Raw genomic sequence first — 24665 nt, 5'->3', positions numbered from 1 at the left:
GAATTATGTTGATGCCTATGGCATACTGGCACCAAAGAGTCATGTTAAATGAATCCTGAAATTATGAATTTTTTAAAAAGTTAATTGAACAAAATTCTTTTAATTCATAAAAGTTTGAACGTTACCATAATGAAGGTGATATGCAAATTTTTAATTAATTTTAACATGATATAGGTGTGTATTTCTCAACCCTAACTTGACAAAAGAGGGTTTGCTGCAAAACTTCATGTAGTTAGGGTTTTATTATTATTTTTAAAAATAAAATAGAGATTTTGTGCAACTAACTCTAAAAAGGGCTTTTTTTTTATGGATAGTAATCAATACATTGGTACCTCAATTTAAATCCGTCCCAACACCATCGTAAAAAGGATAGGGACGGGTTTATAAAGACCGTTTAAAACTTGCCAAGCTTTGAAGTTGCTAGGATTAATAGTAAATAAATATTATTTTATTTTTTAGTCTAAAGTTTGACTTGGTTAACAATTATTTGCAGAGATATGTAAATATCAACTAGAAAAATATATTATTTTATCAGCTAGAATGTTTATTTATTTATTTTATTTCTTATGATAATTTTAAATTTTAATCAATTTTTATTTTATTTTATATTATGGTTAAATATTTATTCAAATTTGAATTATATTTTTTTACAAAATATGTATATTGAGAGGCTCTGAACCAGTCCTGACTCAAATGTGAAGTGGGAGAAGAAAAAGATTTTTATTCACAAAACGGGCTTAATCGGAGCATGGGTTAATTAGATGATATGATATATTAAATGTCTGTTGCTTTATGATAAGATTAAAAATCAAAAAATTAAAATATAGAAAGCACCCAATTAATGTAGATATTTTTGGAATTGCACCTTAATTAGCACTCGTGTATATGATTACCATACATTTGAAAGAAGTCATAAAAAAAAAAAATTCAAAATGACCAAAAAGGATATGACCAAAATGACGCCGTGTCCCTTTTCTTTCCATATATATTTCACGTCAGGGTATTTTAGCATTTCAAAACTCCATTAACGGGACAGAAAAGACATGTCTGAAGACTCCGAACCTAATTAAAGGGTAGTTCTGTAATTTCACATAAAGTCTGAAACATTTTTATATAAAAAAAGTCATCGATTATCTCTGTGACGATTATTACCGCTTCATCGCCGGTCAGGCCTTTCTGTCTTCCTTTGCTTGTTTGTTGAACACTCCTCTAGTGAGAGCGAGTATATTAAACCCTAGAAAATTCAATCGATCCAAAACTCACACAAATATACTCTCTCTATATAATATATTATACAAAATATATATACGCGTATACAGATATACATTCTCTCTGTACACACAGATACATATACATATATATATACTTTCTTTTTCTCTGTAGTGACTGAGCAATGCCGGAATGGCCCAGCACAGGCAATCGGGCTTCGACAGAGTCGGCGTTCGAAGCCACGACTTCCACCAAGGGAACGGCTCTGTAGATCACGTCTCAATTGGGATTCGTGGGCCTCCTCACAAGCAATTCAGGAATCGAAGGTTCAAGAGCCGCAAGGTCTCGATCGGCGCTGTCATTGTGGTTCTCTCTCTTGCTTTTGTCGCCTCTGTCTTAGCTTTCGTGTATCTCTCCCGAGACAAAGGTCACTCACTTTTCTGATCTTGAAATTAGGTTATTCTACTTGGGGTTTTTTTTCGGAAAATTTAAATCAATTTGTGTTTGTAAATGTATAAGTACATGTTATGTATGTTTGTTTGTTTTGATCTTACAGAAATTCAGATTCAATTGGTTCTCTGGATGTGGGTTCCGTTTGGTTTGCTGAGAAGATGTGGGAAAATATAAGAAAATAAAATTTTAGTTAGTTAATTTTTAGTAAAATAAAAATAATGGTTTGGAAAGCATAAATCTAAGCTCGACTGAGTCTATTGTAATTGCTTTGATCAGTTAAGGCCGATCCTGTGTTTTGTTTTTCTGTAGCACATGCTTTTGTAAATTGGGAGTACTATGTTTCTAGGCAACCATACATGTGTGTTAACTGCTTTGATCAGTTAAAAGCATCTACTTACTGCAATATGTGTTGGTGCAGAAATAAATGGTTATCATGACGACAGTGACGACTTGAGGAATGATCCTGATTTTCTCACAAATGTGACCCGGACGGAGAGTTTTAGAGTGCTTGAGTTTGGCCGTGGTTCAGGTGCACAGGGCAGGGATTCACGGTACTGGGATAGAGATGATAGGAGAAGGGATGAAGATTACAGTGAGGATGTGTCAGAGCATGTTAGCGAGGGTGCTAGGAGTGGGGTTAGTGATAAAGTTCGGGATCAAATAAAAGGAAGAAATGGTGATAAGAAGTCTTCTGTTGATGGAACTCATAAAAGTTCGGATCATAAAGGTATTGGGCTATACAATGAAGCTGGGCGTGATGAACTGAAAATGTATGAAGCAGAATATGAGGCCTCTTTAAAGAAGGCTGGGCAATCAAGAGATGACAATAGCAACCTGCATCGGCTTCCTAATGTGGGTGTGGGAATTCAAAACAAGGAAGTGGATGTTGATGATGAGTATGACGATGGTCTTGATTCACATGATTCTACATCGGAAGATTATGATGGTAGTGAACATGAAAATGGGGACCACTCCGATGTTGCAAAATTCCACGGAGCAGATAGTAGGGAGTCTTCTAAAGCAGTTGATGCTAGAATTAAAGATGAGAATAATGCAGAGGAGGTTGATGAAACTGCCACTGGTTTGTCCGACGAGCTACATTCTGAAAAATTAAATGCAAATACTGGGCATGACAGTGTTCTTGATGGTCAATCTTCTAAAAGGTCTAGTTCTGAAAGGCGGTCAGCATCCAAAAAGAAGTCAAAGCGACGCAGAACTTCTGGTAATTTTTTTGCTTTTTGTAAACCATTGATGAGCTGTGAGTTGTTAATAATTCAATTTTATAATTATGTCTTTTCTGGCTACATGATCCATTTTCATTGGGCTTTTCTTAAGCTCTATAGAAACTAGGAAATGATCTCTTGTAACTTTTTTTCTTAACAATGAGGAAAATGTTGGACTGTTACCCATCAAAAAAAGAAAAAAAAAAATGAAGAGTGAGAGAGTGTGCTGAACTGAACTGTTGGGGAAGTTTTGGAATGTGGAGAAGTTTCTGCTGATGACACAATGGTTTGTTGTTTGTGCTGTCGGAATGTCATGCTTTGCCGCCCTGACTGTTATTTCTTATTCCTTAAGAATCCTTTTGCAAATGAGCAAATTCAGCATGTGCAGCTTCACTCATTGATGCTTTATTTATAAAATGGTTGGACAAATTTTATAGGCTTTGGAAGCCAAAACAGAAGCTTTGGGCTACATGACAGTAGGAAACCTTTTGGTTGATTGGTTAGTTTAAATTTTAGCCTCATTTATTGGGTTTTGTATATTTATAGTTTTTATCCTTAAAGTAGAGAAGTTAATATTGCTAATGCTGTTCAAGCTATTTTAGTTCAACGTTAACTTTACTGGAGCACTTTCTCATGCTACTGTAGCAGTGAATCAGTTTGGTTATTTTAATTCTTTTAGGCTTCTTTCATCTAGATTTAAACTGAGGTTTGGTGTTAGTTTGAATTTTAATTGTTAATATTTATTTTATTAGGATCTTAAATTCTGTTCAGAGGGCTTGCAATCATCTTTTTGTAGTTAGTGAATGCTGAAATAAGAACTTAACCCTTGGTATTTGTCTGTGAGATTGTAATTGCTTTGTCTTTCTTCTTTTATCTTTTCTACCAATTTTCTCATCTTTCTTTTATCTTTATTCCTTATTTAACAACTGAGCTCTTGTTGTCTTTATACTTAAGCTACAGATTAAATTGATGAAACTACTTCATTAAACCCGATCTCTTCAAGTGCCCTATTCATTTGGTTCTCAGTCAAACCTATTTAATTTCACAGTAAAACTTTAACTTTAGTTCCCTTACAAGTGCTGAAATTACAGAATTTATTGCATTGCTATTCAATAATGCTTGGAGTAGAAGAGAGACATTATTCCATTAATCTAGGTACTGAGAAAACACCTAAAAAATTTAATTTAAATGACATTGACATAGGAAGAATGTAATAGTCAAAAGATGAAGATTTACAAGTGTTGGGAAAAAAACATCTGCCTTCCGATTTTTAAGAATGTCCAGGATTGCATTTGGATTTGGAAGTGGTGGAAACCTATAGAGAGGCAATAATTTAATTTAATCCCAATAATAAAATCAAATTTATCGTTCAAAATTGTTTTGTTGCTCTTCTCACAAGTAAAGCCACACAATAGCCAAGAATGTATGTCACCTCTTGTAGATGCTTGGGAATAATAACTAAAAGAAAGACAAATCGTAAGGGATGACCTAACTAGTGATGATAGTCTTGCCAAACTGAGCATTGAAATGAGTATGCCACTGAGTATTGGATGAATAGATGGTTCACAATCACATTATTTGCTTTACAAATTGTACACATGCGTGCATAAGTAGCTTCAAATTTCTTTCTTGTTTGCAAAGTGTGACAAATGCATGCTCTCTCTCTCTCTTTTTTTTGATAAGAAAGTAAAATGTATAAAAAACGCTCAAAAGGGGAGCGTGTCCCAAAGGAACTACTCAAGGCCAAAAAGACCTCTAAACTTTCAAGGAGTCCACAAAATCTACAATCTCCTGTAAATATCTATAATTTCTTCCCATGACCAAACAAAAAAGAGTAGAAATAATAGAGAACTTAAGCATGGAGATAGGAGTCTCCTTTCCTTCAAAGGATCTCTTGTCTCTTTTATTATGTCCTAATTTTTTGAGTCAGATGAGTATCTTTTACCATTGCACATACATCTGTGAGTATGTGTGGATTTGAGTAATATGCAAAACATTCTGAGGTGCAGCCTTAACGGGCATGGGTTTATTGTTGTGTAGAATTAAAAATCCACTTTGCAGATTATTTTCAACAAATCCACTTTGTAGATTATTTTCTTCCTTGTTTTTGGTCTGAAACCATTTATACTCAATCTCAGGTTCTTGTGACATGAAGTTTTTGAATTCTACTGCAAAGCTTGTAGAGCCTTTAGAAAGTCGGAAATTTGCAAGGTTTTCCTTGCAGTATACAGGATTTGAAGAGAAGCCTAATGGACAGGAGCATTGGGAGCCCAGATTTGCTGGGCACCAGAATCTAGAACAACGGGAAGATTCTTTTTTTGCACGTGATCAGAAAATAAATTGTGGCTTTGTAAAAGGTCCTAAAGAATCCCCAAGTACAGGATTTGATTTGGCAGAGGACGATGCAAAATATATTAGTACTTGCCATATCGCTGTTATTTCTTGCATCTTTGGAAATTCAGACCGCTTGAGAACACCAATGGGTAAAACGGTAATGGATTGTTTCTTTTAAAATAATTTGTATTTTTCTTATCTGTATTCTGTTTCTTTCTGTTTTTGCATGTCGTGCTTCTCTTTATTGAGAGCTGTCTGTTTTATGTATTATCTTTGTGGAACTGTTGAATATGGTTATGATGATAATTTCCTTTCTTACACCTACCAAAAAAAACAGATAATTGCCTTTTATAAGATATAGGTTTTAAAAGCAAAAGAGGAAGTGCATTGTTTACTGTTTTTATTTTTATTTTTTATTTTTATCAAGTAAAGACTTTATAAAAAGGCCTAATAGGGCCTCTAAACTATTAGAGAATCCAAAAACTCAATTATATCCTCCATGAATTTACAATATCTCACTATTAACCCAAAAACAAAGAGTGTTAATAATAGAGAACTTTAACTCCCCCATAGGAGTTTCCTTTCCTTTAAACCCATAGGAGTTTCCTTTCCTTTAAAGGATCTTATATTTCTTTCAAGCCATAAACACCACCAGACGCAAAGAGGCGTAACTCACCAAAAATCACAGACTTGGGCCCCCACTATTCAACCTCGCCAAGCCTCAATCAAATTTCTGGGGGATCTGGGCATAACCCTTGAACCCCAAACAAGCTCAACAGTAAGACCTAGAAATCCCTTGCCATGGGGCAATGCAAAAGAAGGTGATCAAATGTTTCCCCATCTCTCTTACACATGTAGTACCAATTGACCACTACCTGTCTTCTCCGTCTCAAGTTATTCCCTAACACCGAAGTCCACGCAAAAAAAGCCACTTTGAGAGGGGCCTTGGATCTCAAAAAGGCTTCCATGGGAAAGACTCCCCATGGGCTTCCGTAATACACCTGTATAAAGACTGAACACCAAAACGACCTTGGGGAGAAGGATCCCATACTCATGAGTCAGAAACATTGCCCGTAAACTCTATACGTACACCATTTCCAAAAGACCAATGACATCCTTGATGTCCCAATCCTGAAAGTGCCTCAAGAAATGTATGTTCCAAACTGTTCTCTCACTATCAAGACGATAGCTTGGGAAGTGATGGCAAGAGAGTGATCCCCACACCAAATACCCACCCAAAAGTGGATCCCCCTCCCATCCCCCACTCAAAATCTAATGTGTTTTGAGAATGCATCCTACCCCCTTCAAATGGACTTCCAAACCCCAACACCGTAAGGGATTCTCACCTCCCTGGAACACTAACCACCTCTCTCCTCCCCAAATCTGTTTGCAACCACCCTTCTCCAAATTCTATGCCTCTCCACCCCAAATTCCACAACCACTTTCCCAGAAGGGCCTTGGTAAAAGGCACTAGTCTTCTAATACCCGGACCTCTCAAATAAATTGGACTACAAACCTGGTCCCATTGAAACAGATGAAACTTGAACTCCTCCCCCATCCCACCCCAAAGGAAATTTCGTTGCAACCTCTCAATCCTCTCATGCACAGAAGAAGGAATCAGAAAAGAGAAAAAATAGGTTGGAAGACTCGACAAAGCGCTCTTCATCAAAGTGATCCTCCCACCTTTTGAAAGATACTGCATTTTCCACCCAACCAACCTCCTCTCAAACCTCTCCACAACAGGGACCCAATATTCAGCTCGCCTTGACAGTGCCCCAAGCGGTAACCCCAGATAAGAAATAGGAAAAGAGCCAATGCTACAACCCATAATGTCAACCAGAGTGGAGATCTCGGGAACCTCTCTAACGGGAACCAAGACACTCTTTCCCACGTTCACCTTCAAGCTAGAGACGACTTGAAACCAGGTCAATGGACAACTCAAGTACCTCATCTGAGGCACATCACAAAAAACTAAAGTGTCATCAACAAACATCAAATGGGATATCTTCAACTGACTAAAGACGTCTCTGCCCCTCCGAAAACCTCGCAAAAATCCCAAATCCACAACCCTCCTCATCAATTCGCTAAGAGCCTCCATCACAACGAGGAACAAAAAGGGAGAAAGCGGATCCCCATCTCAAGCCCCTCGAACTACTAAAGAAAACTGTCGGCGAGCCGTTCACAAGGACCGAGAAGCGAACACTGGAGATACAAAATTCTATCCATCTCCTCCATCTCTCACCAAATCCCAACCTCTCCAATAAATAGAGAAGGAAGCTCCAACTAACATGATTGTAAGCTTTCTCAATGTCAAGTTTGCACAAAACATCGGGGACCCCACTGCACAGGCTAGAATTCACACACTCGCCAGCAATTAGGACGGAATCTAAAATCTGACGGCCTCCAACAAAAGCATTCTGGGATCTGAAACCCCATCCAAAACATCCCTCGAATCTCAACGCAAGAACCTTAGCTATTAATTTTATAGATGCATCCCACCAAACTAATAGGCCTGAAGTCCCGCACATCGGATGCCCTCCCTTCTTAGGAATGGGCGCAATGAAGGTGGCATTCAAATTTTCTCAAAACGGCCCTGAGTGTGTAAGCTTTGTAAATTTGAATTTTATAACAATAAACATTTACTAACTAGAAGTAGTAGTAGAGAGCCAAGTTTTATAGGTGATGCAGATGGTGAAGTGTTCTCCATTTTGCAGGGTGAGGTATAAATCTCAAGTTACATGTCCCTTTTGATTATTTTAATTCAATATATTAGTGAAATGTGTGTAGAAAGGTAATACCGTAATATTATTTACTGAAAAGGGGATGAAAAAATAGATAGCTGCTAAATAAGTAACATTCCATCCACTTCTTTCCCTTCTGGAACGTCCCAAAGTGTCTTTTAAAAAGTCAATGCACCAAAATTAGAACTTCCCTATATTTTTTTTTAGGTTTTGAAAACTTCCACAAATTAACAATTTCTATCTTTTAATTTTGGAGGGTTAGGTTTGGAATTTTAATGACTGGTGTGTGTGTCTAAGATTAAAAAGGAAGATCTATTAAACTACTATTAGACCGACCATTCTTCATGGGACAAAATATTGGGCAGTTAGGAAATAACATGTGTACAAAGTGAGCGTTGTGGAATTGCGAATGTTGAGATGGATGTGCGGTAAGACAAGAAATAATAGAATTAAAAAATGAACGCATTTGAGAGATAATTGAAGTACCACCAATTGGAGATAAAATGAGAGAAGTTGATTAAGATGGTTTGAACATGTGCAAAGAAGACCACTAAATGCACTAGTTGGGAAGAGTGACATGATTCACATCAGAGTAATGTTGGAGAAGGAGAAGACCAAAATTAACATTGATAGATTTAGTAAGGAAGGTTATGATTACAGCAGTAACATGATCCACATTTTGAGAGCAAGGAAGGTTATAAAAATAAAATGAAGTCAAGAAAAAATTATTATTAGAGCACAGCAGAAGAAGAGAAAAGTTTTGAAATTCTGAAACTAAATGAAATTATTAAGGGTTCGAGTTATAGATTAAAAGATTCGAGTAGAATCTCTATGACAGCCGACGTGTAGTTTCTTGAGTCACTTGAAGTTCGCTATTCGTCTGCCATCCTTATGCGAGGAGTGATGAATCTTTCAGTCCTAGGTTCAGATCTCACGAGTTTGTTTCTTTTTTCTTGGGATTGGGCTGTAAAATTTGGGGTTTAATGTTTAATATTTCAAAAAGGTTTCTGGACTTCCAATAGAAAATGGTCTGGAGGCCCAGAGAACTAACTCATTTAATTAATTTGGAAAAGCCAAACAATAGGATTCATAGGTTGCTAATGGGATCATGACCAGACAATGATATGGGCGATTTTATTGATCCCACTACGATTCTGATTTTGGGCGATCTTGTATGCGATTCAGATTGATTTATAAACTTGTGATCGTATGATCCTACTATCCGGATTTTGATATTAACCAACATGGTAGATGGTGTTCAGATTACTGAATTTGACTAGAATAGAGTTCATTTTACTACCTACACTGGGAATCAGAGTTACAGTCTGATGTAGGATTCTTTATGCTTGAAAAATCCACTCTTTTACAAGTTAGAGGTTTGTGATATGTGCAAGTTGAATCAAATATTTTGGTTATTTGGGGACTACATTATTGGTTAGATTTAGCGTGGATTGTATGGACATAATATATAATATTGAGTGAAGTTGAGAATCAGGTCCAGATACTGTGTTGTGTACTTATGTCTCTGGAGAATTTTATTTTGGAGGGTGGGGCCTCGGTGTTCGTGCCTCTTCATCCCATTATGACACCTGATTAGTTAATTTGTCACCGCAAGGTCTAATAACTGAAAGTAACCTGGAGTATGAGCCTCCTGTTCATGCTTGAATTTTGACTTAGGTTCAGATGTCCTTTCAGAGTTATGCTATAAATTGTGTTATCACCAAGGAAGAAAAAAAGTTTGAACTGGCTTAGTTCCATAGAAGAGCGAGTCAAACATTATATTTAGCATATATGCAGGTGTAAATGAATGAATGGATGCATTAATATAAATAGTAATAACAATAAAAGAAATAATCCAAGTTTAAGGATTTTTAATTTTAATTTAATTTCTCCTTATTTTATGACGAACCGGGTTATGGAATCCGGGGCATGACAACCCAAATGCTTATTCAAACATATATATGCCTAAGAAAGTAAGCCGACTTTACCGATCGTGAAATATTTTTTTTGGTTGGTGCAAATTGTGCATTTCTGTTGCATTATCTAATATGAGTTGAGCATGGTTTTTGGATGTCAAATATACTGCGTATTTCTGTGACAGTTTTTGATTGATAATTACATAGATGGTTTTACTGTGTCTCACATTAGAGTTATTTCTCATTTCAGGTCTCTCGTTTATCAAGGAAAAATGTATGCTTTGTTATGTTTGTGGATGAAATTACTTTGCAAACTCTTTCTTCTGAAGGCCAGATGCCAGATAGAATGGGTTTTGTTGGTATATGGAAGATTGTGGTGGTGAAGAATCTGCCTTACACTGATATGCGGAGAGTGGGAAAAATACCAAAACTTTTGCCACACCGACTTTTTCCTTCTGCAAGGTAAGAAAAGACCAATTAAAGTATGAAATGGGTTACATTGCTTTTTTAATGTAGTTCATATTGCTTAAAGCATTCCTTCCATTTGATAGTATCACTTTATGTTGTCAAGTATCTCTACTTTGATAATTGAGAGTGGGTTTTAGAATTTTTTTTCTCAACATAATCACTTGTATAGGCTCTAGTACAGTTTTTAATTCAATTTTGAATTTTTTTGTGTAGGTAACAATGGTATTCTCTCTCTCTCTCTCTCTCTATATATATATATATATATATCTGAACTCTGTCTTTAAATGTTATTTTGGGCTATGAATTTTATTCTTATTAAACTTGTCTTTTTGCTTCCATGGATGAGAATGTTCTGAAGTTTGATTTGTTATCTTTGTTTTCATTCTCTATCATTGTATAACTGGAGTTCTATGTTGCAAAGTTTGCTTAAAATTTTAGTTATGAAGAGACGAATTCTTGGTGAGGGTTAATGGAATTTTTATTTCATGTTTGAATGTTTTTGTGCAGATAATAATCCTATTCTTTTCTCTCTCTCTCTCCCTCTCTCTCTCAAATAATTTCTTTAAAGGTGATCTGGGCCATCAATTTTGTTATCATTAAATTTAAAAGTCTTTTTTGCTTCCAAGGATGAGGATGTTTTGAAACTTGAATTGTTATATCTATTTCATTAAATATATCAATGTGTCACTGGGGTTCTATGCTGCAATGTAAAATTTAATTATGCGAGTGACAGTTTCTTGGTGAGTATTAATAAGTCATTGCATGAAGAAAATGCACAGCAAATTTTTTTTTTTTGATAAGTAAGATTCCATAAAAGGTGCTCAAGAGGGGACAACATGATGTAAATACAAGACGCCAAAGGTGACAACAAGTGCACCAAATTTTCTTCTCTCTCTCTCTCTTCTTGTTGTTGTTGTTGTAGTTGTGATTCTTATTCTCAAATTATGTACTAACTATACTGTATAAAGAGTAACTAATATAGAAATACTCCAACATTTAACTGTATTAGTGATTGTTGTATCAGTGTCCGAACATTCAAAAACCCCACTTTCTATTATAAATTCTTAAAATTTATAGCTTTTTAAGTATTTTGATTTATATATAAATTTTTGATAAGTAAAGATGTAATAGAAAACGTTCAAACGGGGAACGCATCCCACAAAAGCTACACAAGGCCTAATAGGGACCCTAAACTCTCAAAGAGTCCAAAAAAATCAATTATTTCCCCCATGGATGTACAATTTCTCTGAAGAACCCAACAAAAAAGAGAGCTAACATTAGAGAACTTCAGCACCCCAATAGAAGACTCTGCTCCCTCAAAAGATCTCCTATTATGTTCAAGCCATAAGCACCACCAAACACACAAGGGCGCTGCCCTCCATAAATCACGAGCTTGGGGCACCCACTGTATACCCTCTCCATGCCTCAATCAGTTGTCCTCGCATAACCCACAACACCCCAAATAAGCCCAGCAATAAGCTCCAGCAATCCCAAGCCACTGGGCAATGCAACAGAAGGTGATCAACAGTCTCGTCATCTCTCTTGCACATGCAGCACCAGTTGATGACCACCTGTCTTCTCCTTCTAAGGTTAACCAGCATCAGGATCCTCCCCAAAACAGCAGTCCACACAGAAAAAAAACCCACCTTAAGAGGGGCCTTGGAATGCCAAACAGCCTTCCACGGGAACACAGGCCCTGGATCATCAGTAAGGCATCAATAGAGAGATCGGACATCAAAGCGTCCCTGAGATGAGGGAACCCAAATCCGAGAATCCAACCCACAGCCCAAGACCTCCTGACGGTACAGAACCTCAAGAGCGCAAGAATATCCTCCAATTCCCAATCCTGAAAGTGCCTCGAGAATTGAACATCCCAAATCGTCCTTCCGCTATCAAGCCATTAGCAGTGGGCAACCATGGCATGTCTATTCAAGGCTATCCTAAAGTGTACGTGCATACATATGTGTCTGTGAATGTGTTATCATGGGAACAATAGGAGAAGGTTCCTCCTCACCAGTGACTCAGTGAGTAGACAAGTATTGTTCTTATCATGGCTTGCATGTGTTTGAACAGAGGATGTTGGAAGTATTCTCCTGTAGTTAAGTAAGGCCTTGTTTACTAACTTTCACACAATTCTTACATTCACTCAATGTCTCCCATTTCCTATTTGAGACCATTCTTCCAGTCAACTTTCTTCATGTTCTGTTTTCTTATTTCACCAAATCTTACATGTTAGATAGATCTTTGATTGGTGGTTTATTGTTCAACAATTTCTGAAGATGATTTTTATGCTACCATGAAAGTGCATTAGCAAAGCAGATTTAGAAGTTTAAATGGTGTAAGATATATATTCCGGATGTTCTATGACCATCTCAATATTGCAAGGACTTTTAAGTAAAGCAGAAGCAAATATGAATCACCCTTCCCTTTAATTTAGCATTCATGCAAGCAAATACAGTAAAAATATGTTATTCCCTTTTTAAGAAGTACCTATTTCTTTGCAACTCTTGTTGGAAGATTGATTTTGCATTTGTCCCTTCTTTGATATATTGTTCTCAACTTCTCATGCTGATCAATTGACTGGCTTTCAGAAGTTCTATTAATCCACTATATTGTTGCGAAGACATGCTGAATCTCTGTAGTTGTTGGCATTGTGAAACAGTTGTGCTAAAAATCACTTTAGTTACCGTGTAAATGCTCGGGCGTAAAGCATGAGAATGAGGGTTCAAATCTCGGGAGCAATTACTTTGTGCACATAATGTCAAAGATTAGGTCTGTATCCAATTTACCCCTTGTAGCACCCTGGATTAATGGGGACCACTTTGGATAATAATCCTTTTTATGGTACTGTGCACTTTTGAGGCAAATTTACATGGTTTTCCGGTAGAAATGACACTCATCTGCTCTCTTGCTAGATTTCTGCAATGATATTCTATGTGAAGATGACCCTCAATGTCTGGGTAATCATCTTCAAATTCAACTATCGATCTTCCCTTATCTTACCATGCATTTCAGAAGTGAGTTTTCGAAATTTACAACCTATAAACCTGTAAGGTTTTGTTGCCACGTTAATGTTGTTGACATTTGTAGAAGTGCTCGTGCCGACCCGATGAGCCCATCAGTTTTTAGCGAGTTCAGGTCAACCATATTAATTTCTTGGCATGCCAAGTTTAATCAAACCCAATTATAATTCACAACTTATCTACTGCTTGTACCATGTGTAACTTGTAACATGTTTTTCTTTTATGTAAATGAAAATTTATATCTTAAAAGGATTTCTACTGAAACGTAGGATTGGATCTCCTTAAGTTGAGAGAGAAAAAGAATATATATATATTTTTTTGATAAGTAAAATGTATTAAAAGGCGTTCAAAAGGGGAACACGTCCCAAGCTATACAAAAAACTGAAACTATGATCTCAAGGAGCCCAAAAAGTCCACAATATCCTCAATGGAGGAAAAATCTCTCCCCCAACCCCAACAAAAAAAAGTACAAATAATAGAGAATTTCAACACCCTAATGGAGGAATCCTTCCCATCAAAAGATCTTCTATTCCGCTCTTTCCAAATGTTCCACCAAACACAAAAGGGGGTTACCCTCCAGAAGACTCTCGCCTGAGCCCCCACCCATTGGCCCCTCCAAATATCCAGCAAATCTCGAGATGTCCGAGGCATAACCCAATGAATACCAAACAAATCAAAAATGAGACCCCAACAATCATGAGCCACAGGACAATGCAGCAACAGGTGATCCACTGACTCCCCATTCAACTTACAAAGATCACACCGATTAACAATAATATGTCTTCGTTTCTTCAAGTTATCCAAAGTCAAAATCTTGCTCCAAGCTACAGTCCACCGAAAAAGGCCACCCTAAGAGGCGCCTTAGACCTATGTTACCCGGACTCGGGTACGGGTGTCGGACACGGGTGCGTGTCTAGGGGTTGGATTCGTCAATCTATCAATTTACAGGATACGTGGACACGGCTCAAAAGTGTCCAAATATTGGACACAGGTACTTGGACACTTTGGAAAGTTAAAAAAAAAATTGGAATATTTTTTTATGTTTGAGACATCAATCATAAAACTAAAAAAATAAATATATCAATTGTAATTTTTTATAAACATTTTATAATTATTACTACCATTTGTTTGCCTCATTTGATTGGTGGCATGGCCATAGTCATGGATATGCATTCCCGTGTCACTATTTGATGGGAACCTGTAATCAGAAATTTTAAGGGCTCCTTTTGGGCAAAGTTTGGGCTTGGGCTAAGATGCCTTTTAATTGTTATCTTAGTCTTGACCTTTGGGCCTGCACAAGTCAAAGCACAATTAACAAGGAAGCCCAACTCAACAATATAAACAATATGTATATCAGTCATAACTCGTAATAAAGGTAAGTAACAGCTGTATACCACACGCAGCTGTAGGTATTGCTTTCCAGCTGTAAGGAATTGAATTTTTTACTTTTATTAAAAAGCCCATTATTGTCTCTATCTTTTCAGATCCAAATAAATAGGTAAATAGGTGGCATCATCCTGGCCATTAAGGCTGGGTATTAACAATTGCGTGAAACCACGCTCAGGTAGGTACTTGCAAAGTCAGCGCATGCGATTTCACAAACAAGAAGTCGTCTTCAACCTTTAGATCACCGATTCGAATCAGAGCGCCATTGTTGAACCAGGAAGCTTCGTATAGCTGCAGATCTATTAAATAAAACTCGAAAAAAATCCCTAATCCTTCACAAGCATCGAGTTACACATCCTTTTGTTTATTTTCGTCATCAGCTGTGTCCGGTTGAAGATCAGAGGGTCGGACACATATCCCATGTCGGTGTCCGTGTCGTGTCGTGTCGACACGGACACTCTGGCCGTCGCCGGCGAGTCCAGGTAACACAGCCTTAGACAACCACACCATCTTCCACGGGAAGGAAGCGCCATGAACCCCAGAAAGGCATACAAAAAAAGACCGGACCTGGAACATCCCCTGAGAAGAGTGCACCCAAAACAGGGAGTCAGTACCAGTGCCCTTCACCTCCTCTCTGTACAAGAGAGCCAACAAGCCAGTGACATCATCCAACTCCCAATTCTGAAAAGATCGCCGGAATCGCACATCCCAAGATAACCTCCCGCTATCAAGGCGATAGCAGTTAGCAACCATAGTATGTTTGTCGACAGCAATCCTGAACAGCCTTGGAAACAAAAGAGCCAGAGGCCTATCCGCGCACCAGGGATCCTCCCAAAACCGGACAAACCTTCCAACCCAAACTTTGAATCTAACATGTTTGGAAAACTCGTCCCATCCTTTTCCAATGGCCCTCCACACCCCTACTCCACTAGCAGACCTGACTGGCCTAGCTGACCACCCCCCTCTCTCCTCCCCAAAGCGACAGGAGATAACCCTTTTCCATAATCTATGCCTTTCCTTTTCCATAATCTATGCCTTTCACTGCCGAATCTCCAAAGCCACTTACCGAGGAGAGCACTGTTAAAGGAGGCCAATCTCCTAATCCCAAGCCCGCCCAACTGAAGAGGCCTGCAAACCTGCTCCCACCTGATAAGATGATACTTAAACTCCTCTCCACGACCCCCCCAAAGGAAGTTACGTTGCAACATCTCCAGACGGCCAACAACCGAGGCTGGAACCCGAAAGAGCGAAAGAAAATACGTTGGAAGGCTTGACAAGACGCTTTTCACTAGTGTAACTTTACCACCCTTGGAGAGAGATTACTTTTTCCAACCAGCTAATCTTCTTTCGACCCTCTCAATCATCGGGTCCCAACTTCTCACCCTCCTGGCCGAGTCCCTTAGTGGCAAACCCAAATACGAGATAGGGAAACTTTGTGTCCCACACCCTAAAGCAGCGGCCAGAGTGTCCACCTCCTGAACCTCCCCCACAGGGACAAACACACTCTTGCCCACGTTGACTTTCAAACCAGAGACAGCCTGAAAGCAAACTAAGACACATCTCAGATACCTCAACTGGGACACCTCTGCCTACCGATGATAGCTCCCTAAAAGATGTAGCGTAACACAATCAATTTATCTTATGAACTGGAACCATATGATTTTTGTTTTTCTAATCACTTTATCCAGTATAACTGATTGTTTCTTAGATAGGGCACACCTAGTGTTGGGTAATGTCCTAGTGTAGATGTGCCACATGAATCACATGATTAGTGAAGCTATTTTAGGGAAGTGTAACATAGGAGGCACACGAACCAGGATGTTTGAAGGGTTCATTTCAGGCCTGACCTTCAACTTGATTTGTACATGACAACCCTTTTTTTTTCAGACACTTATTGGTAAATAATTGCTGAACTTTTGTTATAAATTATATTTTAGCAGAAGTTCAGATTAAAGGGAAGTGGAGCTTCGTATATAGAATCTCTTATAGAGTTTTGGATGAGTATGTATTATTTACAGATTCTTAGTGCAGTATCTCTTTCTTTCTCCTCGCATACTTGGGTTACTTCCACCTTTTGGTCCTTCTAGTGGAGTCTTTAACATTTAACTGGAAAAAAAAAAAAAAAAACGAATATTTCTCATCAAGATTAAATTGCTTAGGGAATGGAGCTACTCCGTGGAAGTTTATGCATATTCCGTTGATTGGAAGGAGAAATACCTGGATGTGGTTCAGGCAGCTGTGGTTCCGTTGGTGCTGGACTGTGGTGGGTGGAGGTCTAGGAGTGCTCCTTTTAAATTTGAAAACATGTGGCTTATGGCAGAAGACTTCCAAGGGAGAGCTCGGTCTTGGTGGGAGGAGGCTACTGTGGATGGCACCCCGAGCTTCGTTTTGGCAGGGAAGTTCCATTTTTTGAAGTCCGAGATTAAAAGGTGGGATAAGGAGTAGTTTGGGAACCTCGAGTGGAGGAAGAATAGGGCTCTTTCTGAGATCGCAAAGATTGATTGGCTGGAGAGGATGTGTGGTATTGAGGCAGCTCAGAGGAGTAGGAGAGTGGAGTGCAAAGCAGAGATTGTGGAGATTGCTATTTCAGAGATCTCATGGCGGCAGAAATTGAGGGCTTTATGGCTCAAGGAGTGTGACAAAAACACGTTGTTCTTCAGACTTGCCAATGCCCATCAGAGGGGCAATCATATTGGGAGGATCCATGTGGATGGGTTGATTTATGTAGGGAGGAGGAGGTGTGTAGCGGGGTCGCTTCCTTCTACCAGAGACTTTACATGAGACCTACAGTTGGAGACCTCGGCTTGGGGGGCATCATTTTGATTCAATCTTAGAGATGAAGAGGGGTGGGTTGTAGAGTCCTTTCTCTGAAGAAGAAGTGTTGAAGGCACTGAATAGTTGTAATGGGGATAAAACCCTGGGTCCCGATGGATTTACTATGAGGTTCCTTTTGGAGAGTTGGGCTGTGGTTAGGGGTGAGGTGATGGGCACTTTTCATGCTTTCTATTCCCATGGGCGCTTTGAGAAATCTTTCAATGCGTTGTTTATTTGCCCTCATCCCTAAGAAGGTTGGAGCTTCTGATGTTAGGGATTTTAGACCTATTAGTTTGGTGGGTTGCATCTACAAACTAATAGCTTAAGGTCCTAGTTTTAGATTGAGAGATGTCTTGGACGGAGTCATTTCAGAGTCCCAGAATGCCATCATTGGTGGTTGTCAGATCCTTGATTCAACCCTTATTGCCAGTGAGAGTGGGTTCTAGAATGAGCAGTGGTGTTCCTGGCGTTCTCAGTAGCTGGAGCTTCCTGCTTTATTTGTTGGAGAGGATGGACTTTGGGGAGAGATGGAGGTGGATTAAGTTCTGCATTTCTTCGATGAGGTTCTTGGTTCTGGTGCATGGGTCTCCGACTGGCTTTTTTAGCAGCTCGTGGGGCTTGAGGTAGGGTGATCCCCTTCTTGTTCATAATAGAGACACACCCACCTGGTTAACTACTAAGTTTTAGTATTAAGATCTATGCTACCATTGGGCATGTTTGTTGTTGCAAGTCCTGGGAAATGAAATGATGAGAATAATTGAGCCAATAGTATTTGCAAGCCTTGATCCATGCATATGGAATACAATTGCTGTTTGTACTTGTTAGTTACTTGTCATGAATATGCATTGAACACTAAGAAGTTGAAGAGACATTCATGGTTAAACTCTTCATCTCATATAGTTCCTTGATCTGTTTAGCATCTGATTTATTGTATGAGATGCTTTTCTCAATCCTTCTTCTTCTGGGTAGGTGGTATTTCACAGACGGCCTATAGCAATATGTCTAAGATTTTTGTTTATAATTCTTCTCAGGTATTCCATTTGGCTGGATAGCAAATTACGGCTCCAACTTGATCCTCTGCTCATCTTGGAATACTTCCTGTGGCGTAAAGGCTATGAGTATGCCATTTCCAATCACTATGACCGGCATTGCCTGTGGGAAGAAGTGGCCCAAAATAAGAAGCTTAATAAGTACAACCATACTATTATAGATCATCAATTTGCATTCTACCAGGCTGATGGACTAAAAAGGTTCAATGCATCGGACCCGAACAAGCTTCTTCCCAGCAGTATGATTTTGTTTGCAAGTTCCTATTTATTCTGAAAATTTTGTTGCTTGAGCGTACCCATTTCCATCTTTAGTTTCACATTGTTGTTGTTGTTTGTTTTTTTTTTTTTTTTTTGACAGATGTACCTGAAGGGTCTTTTATAGTGAGGGCGCACACACCAATGTCGAACTTATTTTCTTGTCTCTGGTTTAATGAGGTTGAACTGTTTACTCCTCGTGATCAGCTTAGTTTTGCATATACATACCACAAGTTGAGGAGCATGAATCCTAGCAAACCTTTCTATCTCAATATGTTCAAGGTGAGGAAATCCTGTATAAACCATGTTTAACTCAATTGAACGCAACCAATTGGTAGACCCAAACGGTTTTCTTAATAAATCTTGTATGATAGTTCTTTTATACCCTTTTTCCTTCTGTTGCAGGACTGTGAGAGACGTACCATTGCTAAGTTGTTCCATCACAGGTCAGAAGAGAGGCGGAATATTCTTCGACATGTTACGGAGTAATTTATGCTCATTATGTCTAGTCTAGCTCTTGGGAAGATGGTTCTATCTGATCTTACATTATGCTCGGCAACACTTTTTGGTTGCACCAAGGAGGTATGCTGCAAACATGTTGTAGAAGTGCTGGTTGTTGGATCATCCTACATTGTATATTACAATCGGATGTGAAGGTCAGGCAGATGCTCAAATAAATTCACACAATTCAATCAATACACCTCAGGTTTGCTTGCTCCTTCCCTTTACGTTGAAAAGGAAGAAAACAAAGGGGGGGAAACAAAAAAAAAAAGCTCAGCATCTTCATTGTATTCATTATATTTTTCATTCATTTCATTGTTTTGTGAGACAAGATGAAGCACCCAATACCTTTGTACCAAAACCGTCAAAGTGACCCCTCCTCGGACCATATATTTTTACTCATTAAATGGGTGTCTTTTGTTGTTGTCAATGAGAATTTTGATGAGGCTTTTCGAAGCTTGTACAATATTATTGGTAATTTGAATATTTCCATTGCCTTTTTTGGCCCCCTCAATCGAAACTCGAATGTATCCCCGAGGGTGCAAGAAGGAAGTTGCAAGGGTGGTGGAGAGGGGACTGGGAGATGCTAAACATGCATGCCCCGAGGGTGCTAGTGGTTTGTTGGGCTGCCAAAGACTAGACTAACAAAAGTGTTGATTTGGATTGTTAAAAATTGACAAGAGACATGGTCATGGTCACCGTGGGTCCTTTCTTTCCGGTATTGTAGAGGACCATCACAAAGATGATTTACGGAAACGAGACCTTGACAAAGATGTGCGTGTCTATATATGTATATATATATATATATATACACAGATGGAGTTCACAAAGGAGGTCAATCAAACGCGTAGAATTAAAATTTACTTGGAAAGAAGACTAGGATATATATAGTGACATTAAACCTCTCGAGTCAAGCTAGTGCCAATAAGTACAGTGTGGAACTCAGTCATTGACTCAGACTCACTTAATTCGGTCAAGCATGCTTTCATTTGGAAGACATTAACGTAAGAGGAGTTCGGGACCACGTGTGATTCAAACGGACAAGTTTGGACTCATTATAATAGGTGTTAGAGCAGATAGAGGCTCCTTAATCCAGTGTTATAATAGGTATCAGAGCAGAGCAGGATCCTTAATCCAGTGTTACACCAAGCCTCCCACTCCGGAGGTCAATCAAAGGCATTGAATTAAAATTACTTGGAATGAAGACTAGGCGATATATAGTAACATTAAACCGCTATATATAGTGACATTAAAGCTCTCAAGTCAAGCTAGTGCCAATAAACCTTCAAGTACCATGTGGAACTCAGTCATTAACTCAAACTCACTTAATTCGGTCAAACACGCTTTTATTTGGAAGAAATTAATGGGAGTCTGCGTTGGACTCATTATATAGGTATTAGAGCAAAGCAGATTCCTTAATCCAGTGTTACACTAAGCCTTTCACTCTGGAGGTGTGGATCCAGTTTGTCACTGGATTAGAGAGAATGGGTAGAAAGGTGGTCCGATCACAACGAGAGTCTTAAGCATACAAAAGCGATTACAACTTATTATATGGGAGGAGGAATGATTTTGGGAAGAGAAAACCTATTTATTTATTTTTTATATTATTATTTAATTAAAAAAAAAAAGAAGCAAGCCACTTATAAGAGTCAACTCATAGTCTTTATTATGAGCTCTCTTTTAAAGTATTATATTTTGACCATAAAAATTAATGAACTAGTAGCATTACCATGGTACCCATGTAAAATTACTTCTATAGCTGTACAAATTTAAAAGTTTCAATTTCATATATATATATATATATATATATATATATATATATATATATATATTAACTTATGCACGTAACTGTCCTCTGGATCAGAATGTTAGTTTAATACATACATATACTATGGCCTTTTCAGAAATTGTGCAACCTTAGTTACGGTTGCACAACTATAACGTAGGGACAAGAACAGCAGACAAATGGGAAGCTAGCACAGTAGAAGTAGAACATGTAACATCATAGGAATATCAGTAAGAACCCTAAAACCACCTCTAGCCAAGACCGAATATCTTGCTACAAGTATAGAACAAAACTGTTAACACGACCCCAACCGTGAATCCTAAAATGTATGAAGCATTACAAAACCACATGGATGACGAGCCTATATTTCTAGCTGCATCTGAACCCTCCTCTTGGGGTTGTAATTGCTGGAATTTGATCTTGTGCACTTGTCTGTAGATCGATATCGCAATAAGCACGACTGCCACAACACCTAGGACTGCCACAACCACCACCGTCACAGAAACTGTTTTCTTCTTCTTTGGTGATGGTGGTGCTGGTGGTTTCAGATCCTTATTCCCAGTTATAACAACCACAACAAATGATTGAAAGTTGGGTACAACTCCAGAAAGTTGATTGTTTGACAGTAAAACCTGTGTTAATCCTGTCATTTGAGCCAGAAAGTCTGGAATCTCACCAGAGAATCTGTTGTTGGAGAGATCCAGAACTTCTAATCCGGTCAAATTGGAAAGAACGGAGGGGATAGGTCCATCAAAGAGGTTGCTGCTGAGATTCAAAGCAATTTGCAAATTTGTTGGCAGTGATGTGATATTCCCACTTAATCTGTTCATCCCAAGTTGGAGTTCCAACAGATTATTCAAGTTGCCAATTGAATTGGGTATTGGACCACTGAGATTGTTGCCTTGTAGATTCAAGTTGGAGAGACTATGCAAGTTTGAGATTGAAGGAGGTATCGAACCACTCAGTAAATTCCAGCTGATATTGAGTTTCTGCAATTTTTGTAACTGAGTAATTTGATTTGGAATTTCACCATCCAACTTGTTGAATTGAAGCTTCATCTCCTGAAGATTGCTAAGATTACCCAACTGTACCGGCAACACACCGGTCAGGCTGTTATTAGCTAGATTCAACAGTGCCAACTTCTGGCACATACCCAACTGAGGAGGTATCAATCCACTCAAATTATTGTTATCCAGCTCCAAATACATCAACTGTTGGAGACTACTAAATGATGACGGTATTTCGCCATCAAAAGAATTGCTTCCCAATCTCAATCTCACCAAGTTTGGTGACATATTTTCAGGTATTGGACCGTCCAAAGAATTGTTGGACAGATTCAAAAACTGCAAATTTGAGTTCGACAGAAAGTCCGTCGGGAGCAACCCATGCAACTTATTGTAACTGAGGTCTAAATTAATGAGGTACATTGTAAGACCAAGTGGAAGTGTACCATTAAAATTATTCTGATTCGCTGCGAATCGGTACGGGGTTTTGATAGTTGAAAAGATTGGGGGGATTTCACCACTCAAAGAATTTGAAGATAGAATCAAAATCTTCAACTTGGTAAGGTTTCTAAATGAATCAGGAATTGACCCAGAAAGATTATTTGCACTCAGATCAACCAGACTCAAATTCCTATAACTTGATATTTCTATGGGGATATTACCTTGGAAAGAATTGCTAGAAAGCTGAAGCTCCTCCAAAACCATGGACCGTCCAAGCTTTACTGGAACAGAACCACTGAATTGGTTGTAGCTAAGGTTCAAACTTTTGAGACCAACCAATCCATCAAACTGTAAATCAATCTTTCCATTCAAAGAATTATGAGACAAGTCCAACAACTCCAACACACCAAAACCTTGAAAAGTGGGCAAAGGACCACTCAATTTGTTTCTACTAAAATTCAACACCATTAACCCACCAATCTGTCCACAATCTGTAATGAACCCATTTGGAATTTCATTCAAATGGTTGTTGGACAGATCAATAGACTGCAAGGTATCAATTTGGCAAAGAACAGGGAGAAAATCAGAGCCAGAAAGAGAAAAACCAGAGATAGAAAGTTGGATGATGGAGGAGTTGTTGGGACCGCACGAAACCCCCTTCCACAAACATGGGTCTGAATTTGGATTGATTTTCCAGGGAAAATCAGGAGCTGAGTTGTTTTTGAGAAGCTCAGAGAGTTTGAGCATGGTGTTTATCTGGTTTGGAGGCAATTGAGAGAACACCAATTGAAGAATTGCCAAGAACATGAGGAGAGAGTTAATGGGTACATACCTGATCATCTTAGTTTTCCCTCCAAAGTAATCTACAACTGCAATTTTTATTGTATAAAGTAGTATTATATTTGTTTCAGGTAGGCAGAGGAACAGATTAAGGAGGGAATTTAAGAGATGAGAGAGAGAGAGAGAGAGAGAGATTGGGGTATGCAATGCCATGGGGAGGGAAAGTTGTGGGAAAGATGTAAGAAAGAACGAAAATGGTCAGTGTTTAGCATGTTGTTGCAGGCCTGACTGATCACTGCCAAAGACCAAGACTAACAGTAGTTTTACTTTGCATTGTTGTAACGTTAAAATTTCTTCATTAAGAAAGACTAAGATTATCAACGGGGCAGTAACCTAGTAGTATTAGGTCCTTACTTTTCAAAAGGAAATCTAAGAATTGAAGTCTCGGTAATTTGTGTGAGTACCAATTAAGAAAAAAATATATATACTAAGATTAAAACCATATCTTTTTGTAGGGACCTACAAAGATGATTTACGCTAAAAAAAAAACAGAAGAAGAAAAAGACCTTTACAAAGATGAGGTGTACAAATATATATATATTTCACTCCGAGTATTTTGGAAACTGTTAGGATGTTATATATATATATATATATGTTAAGCTATGTAATTACATATAGTTGGTAGTGTTCTTGTGTTATTTAGTTGACTTGTATCTTTTATATAAGCCTATAAAGGCTTATTAGGTTGTGGGTGTGAAATATATACATACAAGTTCTCTCTCTCTCTCATGATTTGAGCATGGTATCAGAGCTACTCTTTCTTGGTGGCTGCTAGTTCTCAAATTAGTGCTTCTGCTGCGTCTGTGTGTTCTTGTACAAATCAAAATCGAGAGAGAAAGAGATAGTCTCTGATCGACACCGGAAATAAGAGAGAAAGAGATGTTTTTCGCCGGAGCTCTATTCGTTGTTCTATTTAGAGCTGGAGATCTGAAGCTGGTGTTATGGTTAGCGCCTTTGGTCTGTTGTTCTCAGATCAGAAGCTCTTTTGTTCTTAGATCTGAAGCTCGTGTTGTATCATCGCTTTTTTTTTTTTGTTGGTTTGTTGTCGCTGCTGCAAGGGCGAGGGTGTACTAGCCTCGATTCTTCATTCGCGAACCTCTGTTGCTTAAGTTTAGTGTCGGTAGTAGATTTTTGTTCTCGTCGGCGCTGATCGCAGAGAAGAAGAGACGTGTTTGTTTGCAGGTGTGAAGTTATCCCAACCTTGGTTTACTAAAACCAGGTT

General features: G+C 38.4%; 2 protein-coding genes across 2 annotated transcripts; one reads left to right on the top strand and one right to left on the bottom strand.

The window, feature by feature from the left end:
- Nucleotides 1-1138: 1138 nt before the first annotated feature.
- LOC132273824 (uncharacterized) lies at nucleotides 1139-19858 on the top strand. Its single transcript, XM_059774898.1, has 7 exons — nucleotides 1139-1636; nucleotides 2081-2884; nucleotides 5024-5376; nucleotides 10127-10338; nucleotides 18599-18855; nucleotides 18975-19153; nucleotides 19277-19858. The coding sequence occupies exons 1-7, from the start codon at nucleotides 1402-1404 to the stop codon at nucleotides 19358-19360; spliced, it is 2124 nt and encodes a 707-aa protein (XP_059630881.1). The 5' UTR covers nucleotides 1139-1401; the 3' UTR covers nucleotides 19361-19858.
- A 1331-nt stretch (nucleotides 19859-21189) lies between these two features.
- LOC132273823 (probable LRR receptor-like serine/threonine-protein kinase At4g36180) lies at nucleotides 21190-23627 on the bottom strand. Its single transcript, XM_059774897.1, has one exon. It carries the CDS (start codon nucleotides 23594-23596, stop codon nucleotides 21410-21412), a length of 2187 nt encoding a protein of 728 aa, XP_059630880.1. The 5' UTR covers nucleotides 23597-23627; the 3' UTR covers nucleotides 21190-21409.
- Between the last annotated feature and the right edge of the window lie 1038 nt (nucleotides 23628-24665).

This window comes from Cornus florida, unplaced genomic scaffold (genome assembly GCF_030987335.1).
Source record: "Cornus florida cultivar Cherokee Brave unplaced genomic scaffold, ASM3098733v1 CherokeeBrave_3.0.0_Hap2_Chr09, whole genome shotgun sequence".
NCBI classification, from domain to species: Eukaryota; Viridiplantae; Streptophyta; class Magnoliopsida; order Cornales; family Cornaceae; genus Cornus; species Cornus florida.
This window is presented reverse-complemented; position numbering and strand designations above follow the sequence as displayed.